This window comes from Clarias gariepinus, chromosome 23 (assembly GCF_024256425.1).
Source record: "Clarias gariepinus isolate MV-2021 ecotype Netherlands chromosome 23, CGAR_prim_01v2, whole genome shotgun sequence".
In the NCBI taxonomy this organism is placed as follows: Eukaryota; Metazoa; Chordata; class Actinopteri; order Siluriformes; family Clariidae; genus Clarias; species Clarias gariepinus.
The window spans coordinates 21,832,501-21,846,885 of NC_071122.1; the positions used below are offsets into that span (position 1 = coordinate 21,832,501).

Below are 14,385 nucleotides of genomic sequence, written 5' to 3' on the forward strand. Positions count from 1 at the left end.
TAAAAAAGCAGTACATAAAGCAAAGTGAGGTCACTTCCAGAACCTAACTGGATGAATAGTGAAAAGTCCTTCTGTTGCAGCAGATTTAAGAACGTACATTTTTTTGTAGAATAACTTCAGCTATAATAATGAAAAGTGTTCCTGTTAGGAGAAAGCTCCGCTCTCCCCCGCTCAAGCTCAAGCAGAGTCTGTTCTCCTGTGTGTGTGTGTGTGTGTGTGTGTGTGTGTGTGTGTGAGTTCAGTCTCTACATTAATAAGCACCAGGCTCCAGCTGAGGTCATGCCAGAACACAAGCACGGGGTGAAGGAGTTCTCGGTTCACACTGACAGAAACGCTGATGTACAGCCTCTGATGGAATGTGAAAGTTCTTGGGAGAAATTGTTGTTCAAATTTCAGTGAATAACAGGACAGAACATCAAAAATCAGTAATGATTAATCAAAGATAGATAGATAGATAGATAGATAGATAGATAGATAGATAGATAGATAGATTAGAACTGAGCAGATGGATGGGTGGATGGATGGATGAATCAGATCAGACAGACAGACAAACTATCTGGATATAGTGTAACGTCTGGATAAAGGGAACAGATAAATAGACTCCAGCTCAGAGGGATGGATAGAGAAAGGGATCCAGTACATACTGTAGATAGTTAGATAGGACAATAGAAATAGACATTAGTTCAGATAAACAGATATATGTAAGTATGGATCAATATCCATACTTATATCCATACATAGAGATCATATCCAGAGATCAAATTGACAGACCAACAGACCGATAGAGATGGATCAATGGTTGGACAGATGGATGGATTGATGGAACAGATAAATATATTATAGATAGATAGATAGATAGATAGATAGATAGATAGATAGATAGATAGATAGATAGATAGATGAATAGTCCAGGTGAGAAAGACGGACAGACAGTTTTAAAGGCAGTTAGATTAACTTATAGATATCTAGATGGATGGATGGATGAATAGATGGATGGATGGATGGATGGATGGATGGATGGATGGATGGATGGAACAGATAAATATACTTTTTGCCTCTCAATGCCTTTTTGCCTCTCAATGCCTCTCAAAAATATCTCAATGAATGGAGGAAAATTCCAGTTGAGACAGATAAAAACACATTAACTGTCAGATAGAGAGATGGATGGATGGATGGATGGATGGAAAGAACAGATGAAAAAAGTCTGCTTAGATATATATCTAAATATATAGATGAAAAGACCAGTTGATAAAAAAGGACATAAACATTAAGTGGTAGATGGAGAGATAGATGGATGTATTGGTAGATGGATGGAGAATGCTTAGATAGATAGACAGACAGATGGATCTAATTAAATAGAATTCTTCTCAGATATATAGATAGATACATAGATAAATATCTAAATGGATGGATGCAATAAATAGCATTTAGCTAAAACAGACAGACAGACAGACATATGGTTAGTTGTGTGTTCATACAGAAGAATAGATGGATAGTAGGATGACTCGGACAGACACACACAGAAGGCTACAGCTCAGACGGACAGAGGACTAGACAGAGGAACAGATGGATGTCCAGACAGACATGCCTACAGATCAAAGCCTTCGACATTCATAGTACCTGACCGGTCACATGACGCCTCATGCTCATGAACTAGCCGTGAGTGAAAATGTCCAAAATGACCGACACTTTCGGAGACATTGTGCTGGTGTAAAAAAATTCTTTTTAATGGATCGCTGTGTCTCACTGCAGGCTCGAGTCAACTCACACATCCATTACCTAATGAGCGCAGTGTTTCAGACCTGAGGATTTATGAGGCAGCGGTGCAGCACTGTGAAGCTGAGGATCGTTACACACCACTCTACATCTTGTAAAATGTTTTAATTGAATACAATCTTGGGTGCAGACTGGCACTCGAACAGAGAGAGAGAGAGAGAGAGAGAGAGAGAGAGAGAGAGAGAGAGAGATACTAACATAATGGGATATTTAGATTTACTTTGCAGATGAATCTTTAGTTTTAGTCCAAATTAATTGAATGAAATATTTTGATTTGTGTTACAGCCTGAACTTGTGAGAATTTTGCAGTGCAGCAATGTAAAGCATAAATATTTTAAATAATCACGCACAAAAAAAGTCACTAAATTGGACTGGGATTTAAAATAACAGACCCTGACTAGACGCTCCACTTTTCAAGGAAACCTTTTTTCAATTTCACAGTAATTCCAGCGTGTTAGCTGAGCCCCCCAAACCCCCCGAATACCCCCCGTCCCCGCCCCACCCGGTCCTCCCAATCCATTAGGGGGTGAGAACACATTAACTTCCCGAGTCTTTTCAAAATGCCCCCTTCACGGCACTAACTACCCCGGCATCTGGGGAGACCCGAACACACCCGGGCCAACAGATGGAATGTGCTCTGTCATGTTGATGAACTTAAAACGTGAGAGCCTTCTCAAGCCCATCTGCTTCGCTCTTCTGCCTCTCTCTCTACGATAACATGAGACGAATAACAGACAGCTTGTTTGCGATTCTCGCACGTACACACGCGGCTGAGGTGTGCGCGCCAGATGTGTGAGCTTCTGGCTCCTGCCTGAGCGTTCCCAGTGCTCAGAGAGAGATGAAGAGAATTACTCCCCTCCAGATGTTCAGATGCATATTAGGAGAAAAGTGCCGTCTAGTCTGATACTGTCTCTCTTTCTCAGGGATCAGACGGATATTCTGCGCCGACACAAGAAGAGCAGGAAGACGAGATGAAGGCTTAAGGACGGGTCTCATTTAACAGCTAAATGATTGAATCCTAAATATGATCCTGTGTTAAACATCCTGTGTAGTATATTTATACTGTAGTAATAAACTACTTTTAATACAATATAATATTTTTATAGCAACAAGGACGTCGACGTAACATCTGGCGTACTGCGACAACTTCCATATCGTCAGTGTAAGGAGTCTCCAGTGTCAGCACTGTCAAGATGGAAGTTTTTCACCGTGAACATGAAACATTGCATTTATTTTATTTCATTAAAACACTTTAGGGTTTGTATTTATAGAAAACCATTATTCACAGTATTTGTGGTTATGGGAACCAGGGTAACTGTACAACACTTAGGTTAATCGTTTCTTCTACTAAATAACTGTTTTAAAGTTTAAAGGTTTTACTACTCATTTTTATTAATGTTGTGGAATATATGTGAAACATGTTAGTTCCTGTTATCACTGACTCTATAGCAGCTATAAACAATTATTCACTCATTAAACTAAAATTCATTCTCCTTTGAAGTTAATAAGACCCCAAAAACCACCACCACCACCACCAACAACAACATCAACAACAACACAAAGCCTATGATGTTGGACCTGGAAAGTCTTTCATTCTAAAGCTGAAAATGTTACAGACTCTTCTAAAGTCCTGTTCATCCATCCATCCATCCATCCATCCATCCATCCATCCATCATCTAAACCTTGTCCTGTGTAGGGTTGTAGGAAGCCTGGAGCCTATCCCATAGGTGTCAGCTCATCAAGGGGCACACACCAGACAATTCGTAAGAACAAATCATCCTGCATCTCCATGTCTTTGGACTGACTGTTGGAGGAATCCACAGAACCTGGAGGAATCCCACCATGCACTGCGAGAACATGCATACTCCATGGACATAGGACCTGAGTCAAGATTCAAACCTCCAACCGTGGTGGTGCGAGGATCAACAGGGCTAACCACTAAGGAGGATCCTTTAATAAATGTCTGAACTACTCTTATAGAAAATAAATCCATGCATTCGACAGTTCTGTGCTCCTGTATGTAGCACAATATGTAACTGAAAATGTTATTAATGTATTGGATACCTGGGTCTTATAAATAATTCCATCCATCTTGGAACATTTGTAGTGAAACTAGGGACATTCACACACTACAGGAAATTTGGGAACGCCAGTTAGCCTAATCTGCATGTCTTTGGACTGTGGGAGGAAACCCATCAAGCATCGGGAGAACATGCACACAGACCCGATGTGGGAATCGAACCCAGGACATGGAGGTGCAAGACGACCATGCTAACCACTAAGCCACCATTAATCATTTTACTGCACATAAAGACACTGAGCAATATTCCAAGAACTGTCAGTATGTCTGTATAATGGAGTGTGTATGTGTGTGTGTGTGTGTGAAACTTTACCTCTCCCCAGATGCTCATTCTCCACTTGGGGCACATCCCACCTTTGCAGGACTTCTCGTTCCGGGGGCGGGGAACATCCAGGCAGTTCTCTTCAGCCATCGGTTGGCCGGAGCGGCTGACGCAGGTCACGTTGCGGCGCCTGAAGCCCTTCCCGCAGGAGGCGGAGCACTGCGATGGGGGAATAAAATAAATAAATAAATAAATAAAAGATGGAAAGCCATGCAAGGAAGCAATTATTCATGCTTGTAGAGTAACCTGTCAGGATTGTTCTGGTGGGTGGAATTACAGGTCTCTCGGGAGACCAAAAAAAAAAAAGAAATAATAAATAAATAATGAGGGTATGATTTAGTGGAGCAGTTTTGGTGATGTTGAATGAAGTGACATAGAAAAAAGGTTCTGTGTGTGATAAAACAATGAAGAAATTGTACACTTAATTATAGAATAAAAATAGGGGAACGATAAATGGCAATGGAAACCTGATTGAGATCCTGATGTCCAATAAAAATGTCAAGGTTACGAAACTAAGTCTAGACACCTTGAAAACATGAATCCGTGATACTGTACGTGAGCCACAAAATAAAAAAATTTAAAAAATGCTTCGGGTTAGTGAATATGGTATGTTAAGAGCCCGCCTCTCATGGCACCTTCACTTAGAGCTTACAGCCCAGGCAGCTAATGAAAGGCGCCGCTCTGATGGTGGATGAATGCGATGCGACAGGGCTACGTGGTCTACAAATGCGCCGCACAGTGGGAGCAAGAACCGGCTGAGCTCTGACTTATTTATGGAGGTCAAATTTATGGCGGGAGCCGGGAGGGCCCTGGGTTCGAGTGAGGCGGATACGCGGTATCTGCGTCACGCTAGTTCTGTCTTTGTTTAATGTGCTCTTTGATGGGGTTTTGAAATGGCAAATGGCCACAGAAGCAGATCGGAGGTTTTAACAGGGGTATACATTTTCATATTTAAATAATTTTTCTTTACACAGATGATTATACTGAAACATAGACATGTAGACTGAATTGATAAATATATTAGTTAAAAATACAAAAGTGACTTATTTAAAATATATTTATGTTGAAATTACATTACCTTTCATTGTTTTTATTATTATTATTATTATTATTACAAACGCTGGCAGTCTTTCTACATCACCATACACATCATCATCATCATCATCATCATCAGTTCCTGCTGTCCGTATGCATTACATGAGTAAGTGTGTGCATATGTGTGTGTGTGTGTGTGTGTGTGTGTGTTTGACTCAACTACCAAAGGCATTATTATACGTTTCAAAATTAACATTTTAAAACTGTTTACTTTTGTTGCTCTCTGAATTTTTTCCCAGTATAATGTATAATTATCTGCCTAATATAGTAAAAAAAAAAAAAAAAAAAAAAAACCAGTAACGATGCTGCATAATGCAGATGATATTTAAAGATAATTAACAGGGTTTAGAGACACAAACTTTTAAATTCTTCCCACCCCCAATACTTAAATTAGATTTTTTTTCTTTTATTCTTTATTTTTTAGTACAAAAATGCAAATACCTGTTTTAGTTTGTGTTACTAAAAGTATTAAGATTTTTTAAAAGAAGGAATAAAACCATATTATATGTGAAAAAAAGAATAAGAAATGAATTAAATGAAAATGTTGAAGGTTTTCTAAAGTTGATTTGTTCCTGATAATCTATTTCAGTAAGATTTTTGAGAATACACTCACTAACTAGGGTTTACAGTGCAGGTTACAGTATAAAACATGACCTTCACTACTAATAAAGGAAACAGTGGCTTTACTCAGGGGTGCAATTCAAATGGGGGTTCATAAGTCCTTTATGTCTGACATGTTATAGCAACTTTGGTTGAAAAGTTATTCTATAAAGCGAATGCTTCTTAACCTATCCATGATTGACGTAAACTAACATGACGTTATATATAAACTTTTACAATGTTTTAATCCGGCAAAATGTCATAAAGATTTTTAAAATCTTTATATCAGGTCAAACGTAATGACCTCATGTCAACCAAAATCTTAAAACGATTAAAATGTTATCTCAACTTGACAGTAAAAATGGATAAAAGTATTCATATAAAATCATTATTATTTCATAAACATAAAGAAAAAGAGGTACACTACATAGGTTTAAAAAAAAAAAAAAAGAATTAACGATTGACATAAAAATTTATTAGTGTCAGCTGTCGAATCAAGATGACATAAGTGGAAACCCAATGTTATGACACTCTACCATGTGACGTATGTACAGTATAAATAAAAACTAATTTTGTTATGTTTGTGTTTTGTCACTTTTTCTGTTATCTTAAGTTAACTCGAAAATGTCAACCTTATCACCTACCAACCATAATCACACAGGACAAGGGTGAGACAGCGTGCTTGTAAAATCCACCAATAATACACCATACAAGTCCTGACATAACTGCTATAAAGCTACATAAGGTTACGTAATAACCTTATATGGTTATGATAAGGTTTAGTCCAACCGTCATCAATATGATCTATCCATCTGTCTATCTGTGAAATATGTTCTGTTCATTTGAGCTGAGATAGCATTATTTTTGATATGTTTACGAGTTACTGTGTCAGTTGTTATAATGTTTGAATGTACATCAGCATGGAAAGTGTCATAACACAACCTTATGTCAAGCAAAAACACAAAAAGGCTCTAGTCCTATGTCTTCCCAAACTTCCAAAGGGAAGTATTCGTTGCTTGTTAATGTTAGTTGTTATAAAGTGCTTATGTAACTTTTATATAATGTTATAAACAGTTTATTATATTATCTGGTTTGCTGAGTTTGCAGTTTTGTTGCTGTGGAACATTTTGAGGTTGTATTTTGAGGAACGGCTGCTAGTACTTATGATATAATATTTATTATGTTTTATAAATCTCAGATCTTTCAGATTATTCGTCTTGTAAATGAACTCTGTAGGCACTTTAGCCTTACACGTCCGCTGATCTACAGTATAAACCAGAGCACACAAGCATTTTACTGTATGAGAAGTGCGTCCACACTGATTACACATGCGAGAAAGCACAGAATGGGGCCGCCCTCAAGATCTAAAGTGACCTCTGACTCCATGTGACCTCCTCTGACCTCCTCCATTGTTCTCGCGCAGTGTTCGTTGGAGTGATTGTCAGCGCCACACCGACTTTGGGCCCCACTCGAAAGCATGCTTCGCAGGCAAAAAATATTAAATAGTAATAATAATGATAATCCAAGAATTTTTTTTTTTTTTTTATGAATAGAGCCTTCATAGAATCGGAGCTTGGGAACTCGAAAAGCTTGAACACGTCTTCTAGCGCAGCGTAGTCGCAATATAGACTTGATGTCGACAAGAAGCATGCTTTAATTCATTGGCGTCTTCAGCATTGTATTTTAATAGACAGATTTTCAAAACAAAAACAAATTATAAACAAAAGAATGCAGCACTTTACAGACAGTAGACTCGACATGCTACGATCTAGACCAGTCTTAGGTTAATATGAATACTGTGTGTTATATATAATAATTATGAAACCTTTAAAGAAGTTTCAAACATAATTTTTTTTTAAACATTTCCATGTCAAACCTTTGCGTATAAAAATTAAATATGGACATTAGACTTAATACACGGAGCAGCTGAAATAAATACAAATATTTACATAAATAAACAGAGAGTTCACCTGAAACAACATTGTGTATTACTGCCATTAAGTTTTCTATTCTACTATTCCACTAAAACAATATGAGGAGAAAACACCAGAAATGTGACATCTGGTTGTGAATTTGCATCGTACGACAATATTATATAAGTCACAGAATTGACTATAAATAACGATTGATGGAGTCATTAATTAAAAATCCACCTGTATGTAATCTTAAATGGCAGAAATGGCACAAATATTGGTTCATGCTTTACGTTTTTGTAAAAATATTCATCTAAAATAATTATGTACAACTTTTTCTTTTAAAAACAAGCAAGTCTAAAGGTTGGAAAACACCAGAGGTAATCACCTTAATACAGTATTTTTTCGGAAAGAGGGAAAAACATGAACAGGTCAATCCAAGATAACAATGGTTGGTAACAGCCAGCAAAATGAAATAAAGACAGGAGAGAAAAATGAACTTCACACAGATCTTCTACCTCTGATCTAGTAAACAATGTCTGGGTAAAAGCTCAGTCACTCACTCACTCACTCACCATCTATACAGCTTTATCCTCTTGCCTGTTGCCGGGATACTTAGGGCACGAGGCGGGGTACACCCTGAATGAGGTGCCAATCCATCCATCCACACTATAAGCAATTTGGGAACGTCAGTTGACCTAATCTGCATGTAAGGAAACCCGAGTACCCGGAGGAAACCCACCAAACATGGGGAGAACATGCAAACTCCATGCACACAGACCCCGAGGTGGGAATCGAACCTGGAACCTGGGTGACAGTGCTAAGCACTTAGCCATGTGTGGCCTGGCTAAAAGCTAAAGAACCTAAATTTGCTTGCAAACTGTAGCTTGGTTTACTGACGAGATGTTTAAATAATTTGAAAATGTGTTTTAATCAGACCTTTAATGGGAATTGTGAAAAGGCTGGAGAAAGAGTGTAGAGATTGAGGTAGACACTGACTACTGGATACTCTCTCACTTATACTCAATAATCATGCACAGAGTCACGGGAGGACTGGAGCCTATCCCAGAGAACCCTGGGCACGAGCCGTGATACACCCTGGACAGGGTGCCAGTCTGTCTCTGGGCACACACACACACAGACACACACTATGGGCAATTTTGGGAGGACCAATTGAGAACAATACTCTGTATGTCTTTGGACTGTGTGAGGAAACCCACCAAGCACAAGGAGAACATGCAAACTCCACACACAGACACGGGGAGGAAATCGAACCCTCGACCCTGAGGGGTGCAAGGCCACGGTGCAAACACTACGCCACCGTGCCACCTGATAACTGGCCAATAAATAAAAAAATCTCCAGGGGTGTAAAACTTTTACAAAATAATAGTAATAATGTGCTACATATCATATTACTAAACAAACATACAAAGAACATAAAAAATATACAACTATTAAAAACTATATAATACAGTATACAGTATAAGACCGCTATCTACAATTTCTTTAATATATAATTAGCAAGCTGTTTAATATGCAATGAAATGATTGCAATATACAAAAATAAATATGAACAAAAAAAAAAAAAACAATAGCAGATTGAAGTGTCCCTTGTTTTGTTGTTTTGTTTTTGCGAGAGCACCGATATGAGATTCATATTTTAACTGAGAACTGAGGTATGGCCGAGATATGGCAGTCGGACCGCTTGCAATCAAATACAGTAGATAATACAGAAATAAAGATATCAGTATTTTCACATTAAGCACCGCTTGTGAAATGTGCCATAGATGCTCGCAGTGTGTAAATACGAAGTATAATACAGTAAGATTTAACTGTTAACCCATATCAGACAACTCGTAAAGATGATAACTGATAATCTCTGATAAATCCAGCAATTATTACAAATAACCATACAGCAGATTAGTGCTTGACTTGTTGCTCTTATAGGCTGGTCAGGTATTGAAGGCAACTTAGGGTTCCTGTACCTTTGGTGCTTGGACCCCTAAACCCTTCTAGTCGTTACACTAAAAAGCAGCATTTCCAGGAACAGTAAGCGTTTGTGAAGTTAAAAGAAAATGCACTAATAATCTGCTAAAGTTTTCAAATAACCGCGGTGTTCACTACAAGAAGGTACAACATGTACTGTAATGGATTAATTCTGAAATACTGCTGTATTCGATCTATCTACCTCTTTTTAGGATTGTGAAAATGAAAAAAAAGAAAGAAAATTTCCAGCAAATGAGTTCTATACAGCACTAACTTTTTACACCTTTTCATTATTCCCTGGTTCTTTTTGTTTTTGCATATGGAGTTTTAGTCCTCATATACCAGAACAAAAATTATATAATGTTTCATGAGTGTCATTATTTTCATTTAAGATCTAATGTGCTATAGATTTTTCAAAATCTTATATAATAAATAATAAAAAATACTAGTTATAAGACATAGTTCAGTCTTGGCCTACTTTGGTACGTGTTAAAGAAGCAGTCATCATGGGCTGAAGCAGTGATTCTGACACATCCTGTAAATATCACACCCACATTCTGTTTGGCCCTTTGTGTACTTAGAGAGATCTGAGACCCTTAGCAAGAACTCAGCGTGTGTTTGGGGTTAGGACGGGGAAAGGACAGGATTTACAGAGGGAGGAGTGTTATTACGGGCGTACCGAGCTCCACGGGTCGGCTCTCCAGTGGGAGCAGGGTTGCTTGTTGCACTGCTCTCGGTCGGGCGGTTTGTCCAGAATCTCGCAGCTCTGATCGCTAAAGCGTTCGCCGCTGGGCCGCTGACAAACCACGAGGCGCGTCTTTATTCCTCCGCCACAGGGTTTTGAACACTGCCGACACAAGAGAAAGAGGAATAATGGTTTAGTGCACTTTAGTAGAGCCTCATGCTCAAGCTGGTCATGTGACCTTTCTTTCATTAGGATTTATTGACTTCTTTTTTTTATACATTTTTCATTTTCTTTTATAACCGGCCCCCTTTTTACTTAAAAACAGAAAAGCAAAACACCTGACTATAATCATGATACTTTAGGAAGATATTCAGTGACAAGACACAGGAGAAGACAGGACAAGATTCGTAACAACAGACATTCAGGAATGTAAAGAAGCACATTCTGGACGGTGATGGTGATGGCAGTGGTTTGCGGTGCTCAGCTATAGGAGTAAACCATGACAATCTGCCCCTTGCCTCCCTCATCCACCCGAAGTGGCTGCTCCCAAAGAGGCTTTAACTGGTGGACCTGGAAAATCTTCATTAAGCATAGTGTCGGTCTCCACAAAAGTAAGGTTGCGGTAGGAAAACTACAAAAAGGCCAGAGGGGGAGTGATGACCACAGCGGGGTGAGAAGGTGTAGCGATGACCACATGAGGTCAGAGGTTGTAAGTGACAATGTTCTCAACTGGCAGAGCAATGTTCTCAACTGAGCAAGAGAGTGGAAAGACATCGCAACTTAGTTGATGGAGAGAGTGACAAACAGGGAAGTAAAATAACATCATTAGCCAATCAGAGGAATGGAGTGACATCCTTAGTTGAGCAGGGAGGCAGAGCGACGTCCTCAGCTGAACAGAGGGACAGTTTGATTATCAGTCATTATCCACGAAGAAAGTACGCATACAAATATCGTCAGTAGTAGGCTGGTAGGCAGGGTGATCTCCTCAGCTAGGCAGAGGTCTAACGTCATTATTCTTGAAACCAGTTAATGGACAGGGTGATGTTCTCAGCTGAGCAGAGGGGTGGTGTGATTTCATTATCTCTGAAGCCAGGATTCGAAACAACAGCAGGGGTTATGAGAGCTTCTGATGTCATCAAAGCCAGGAGGTGGAGAGAACAGAATGTCTGTAAAGCCAAAACATAAACATCATCCTTTCGTGGGTCGAGAGAGTGTGACAATATTATCCCTGAAGCCAGAAAGTAGGGCCGAGACAATATCTATCTGGAGTAAAGCTGGGAGAACCAAGGTCTCTCAAGAAGCAAGAGGGGGAACAAGGTTCTCTGCCACCCAGGTGAGATGTGCATTAGATGTAGAGAGGATGGAGCTACTGGATGCACAGGGAGGTTACACAGTGCCCTCATTGCAGCAGGGGACACCTTCTTGACCGCCAGTCTGAGCTGTATATGGGATTTTGCTTTGTTTATCTCCCTCTAGTAGGAACTAGGAATAGAAGGTCACCTTGTTGACCTTCCCCTGAAGCTGACCATGAAAGGTCACCTGGTTGACCTCTGCCTAGAGCTCATTGTTGGGGTCAGCCAATGTCTGGAGCTAATTCTTGGAAACTGCCCCATCAGCCTCTATCTGGAGCTAAGCACTGGAGATTGTACCATCTGCCTTTATCTGGAGTTCAGCATTAGAGACGGTCCTGTCAGCTTTTATCTGGAGCCCATTGTTGGAGGCCGCACCGTTGGACTCTATTTGGAGCTCAGTATCAGAGAACACCCCATCAGTCTTTCTTTGGAGCACTGGTTTCATAAACTTGACCACAAGAACACTCATTTTAGAAGCTGGAAAATTTTGCAAGGCTTGTGTTTTCTCATGACACCAGGCATTTTGCCAAAAGGAGTGCGGAGGGGGGTCGGTACAACCTTAAAAGTATCCACACCCTTGCCTCAGCGTAGCAGTCCACCAGGCTTTCCCAGTAGAACTGGGGAATCGACCTCTGGGAGTCTGGGAGGATACCCTTCCTGCTGCATCCATTTTACAGGTGAAGTAATCTGTCAGGTATAGTATATGGAGGCCAGACAGATACGCATTCAGGTAAAAGTACGTTTTAGCAATTAAACCAGACAAACACCCAGTGGAGTGTGAGGGCTTAAATACACAGCTAATCAGAGGAGTGAACACAAAACACCTTAGCATAATCATGACAAGACAGGGGAAGAGACAGGACAAGGACCTTAACAACAGACGTGGGAATGTTAAGAAGCACTTTAGATTGCTGATGCCAGCTTTGGTCTGTCAGCTACAGTACATCCTGAGAGCCATGGCATGCAGCTTCCAGCACAAGGGGGAAAAATGTGACTTATATACAGTATATGCAATAAATTGACCCATATGAAGAGTTTTCCTGGGCTGCCACATGTATATATGCTTTTATATTTGTATACCAGCAAAAAGACCTTTCGAGTCATTTTATCATGTTACTCCACAAATACAGTGTGTGTGTGTGCCTGTGAGTATCTTACCTTGCCCCAGTCACCGTACACCCACTGTGGACATGGTCCAGACTCGCAGGCTTGCTGTTCTGCAGGTCGAACGCTCTCATTACAGCTGTTGGCTGGGTGACCGTTCTCATCTTGGCACACCACCGCCCGCCTCTGAAATCCTCCAGCACATGTACTCGAGCACTGAGGAGCCCAAGATGGAAATGTCAGCATAAGCAATCATAAACACATGCTTGTCTTTCCTGACGTTTCAGCGTATAGAATTACACTTATGTTACATAACTCTAAACTAGGCCACTGAATGTCAAAGTAATCCATAAGTGTGTTTACATTTACGATATTCAGCAGGCGCTCATACACGAAGCAGGTTACAGAAGTGCATCAAAATCATCATCATGCAAGTGTCAATAAGTCTAATAACATTATCGAGCTAAAGTCCTGTTTATGAGGAGTTAATAGACTGTTGTTAGTAACGTAGGTAGAGCTTTAGTGACTGTGTTACAATTAAATACAGCTGTACATAATATAAACACTGCGTTTCTGAATATACGCAGCTGGACAGTACTGTACGTCCCAGCATCTGAGCACGACAGAGGTCAAAATGTTTTTTTGTAAGTCTTCACAAGGTTTTCACACACTGTTGCTGGTATTTTGGCCCATTCCTCCATGCAGATCTCCTCTAGAGCAGTGATGTTTTGGAGCTGTCGCTGGGCAACACAGACTTTCAACTTCCTCCAAAGATTTTCTATGGGGTTGAGATCTGGAGACTGGCTAGGCCACTCCAGGACCTTGAAATGCTCCTTGAAGCCACTCCTTTGTTGCCCTGGCGGTGTGTTTGAGATCATTGTAATGCTGAAAGACCCAGCCATGTTTCATCTCCAACACCCTTGCTGATGGAAGAAGGTTTTCACTAAAAATCTCACGATACATGGCCCCATTCATTCTTTCCATCGCACAGATCAGTCTTCCTGGTCCCTGTGCAGAAAAACAGCCCTAAAGCATGATGTTTCCACCCCCATGCTTCACAGTTGGTATGGTGTTCTTCGGACGCAACTCAGCATTCTTTCTCCCCCAGACAAGTTCTATTTTGGTTTCTTCTGACCATATGACATTCTCCCAATCCTCTTCTGGATCGTCCAAATGCTCTCTAGCAAACTTCAAACAGGCCTGGACATGTACTGGCTTAAGCAGGGGGACACGTCTGACACTGCAGGATTTGGCGGCGCAGTGTGTAACTCATGGTAGCCTTTGTTATTTTGGTCCCAGCTCTCTGCAGGTCATTCAGTAGGTCCCCCCCATGTGGTTTGGGGATTTTTGCTCACAGTTCACCCCACGGGGTGAGATCTTTCGTGGAGCCTCAGATCGAGGGAGATTATCAGTGTCTTGTATGTCTTCCATTTTCTAATAATTGCTCCCACAGTTGATTTCTTCACACCAA

General features: G+C 40.3%; 1 protein-coding gene across 1 annotated transcript in view; it reads right to left on the minus strand.

The window, feature by feature from the left end:
• The window catches only part of adamts9 (ADAM metallopeptidase with thrombospondin type 1 motif, 9), a 62,770-nt gene that overhangs the window by 18,423 nt on the left and 29,962 nt on the right, over positions 1 to 14,385 (minus strand). Inside the window, exons 27-29 of the mRNA XM_053484174.1 lie at positions 12,969 to 13,130; positions 10,453 to 10,620; positions 4,171 to 4,338 (exon numbers count right to left, since the gene is read on the minus strand). Coding sequence (XP_053340149.1) covers positions 4,171 to 4,338; positions 10,453 to 10,620; positions 12,969 to 13,130 — 498 coding nt within the window. The remainder of the gene's footprint in view (positions 1 to 4,170; positions 4,339 to 10,452; positions 10,621 to 12,968; positions 13,131 to 14,385) is intronic.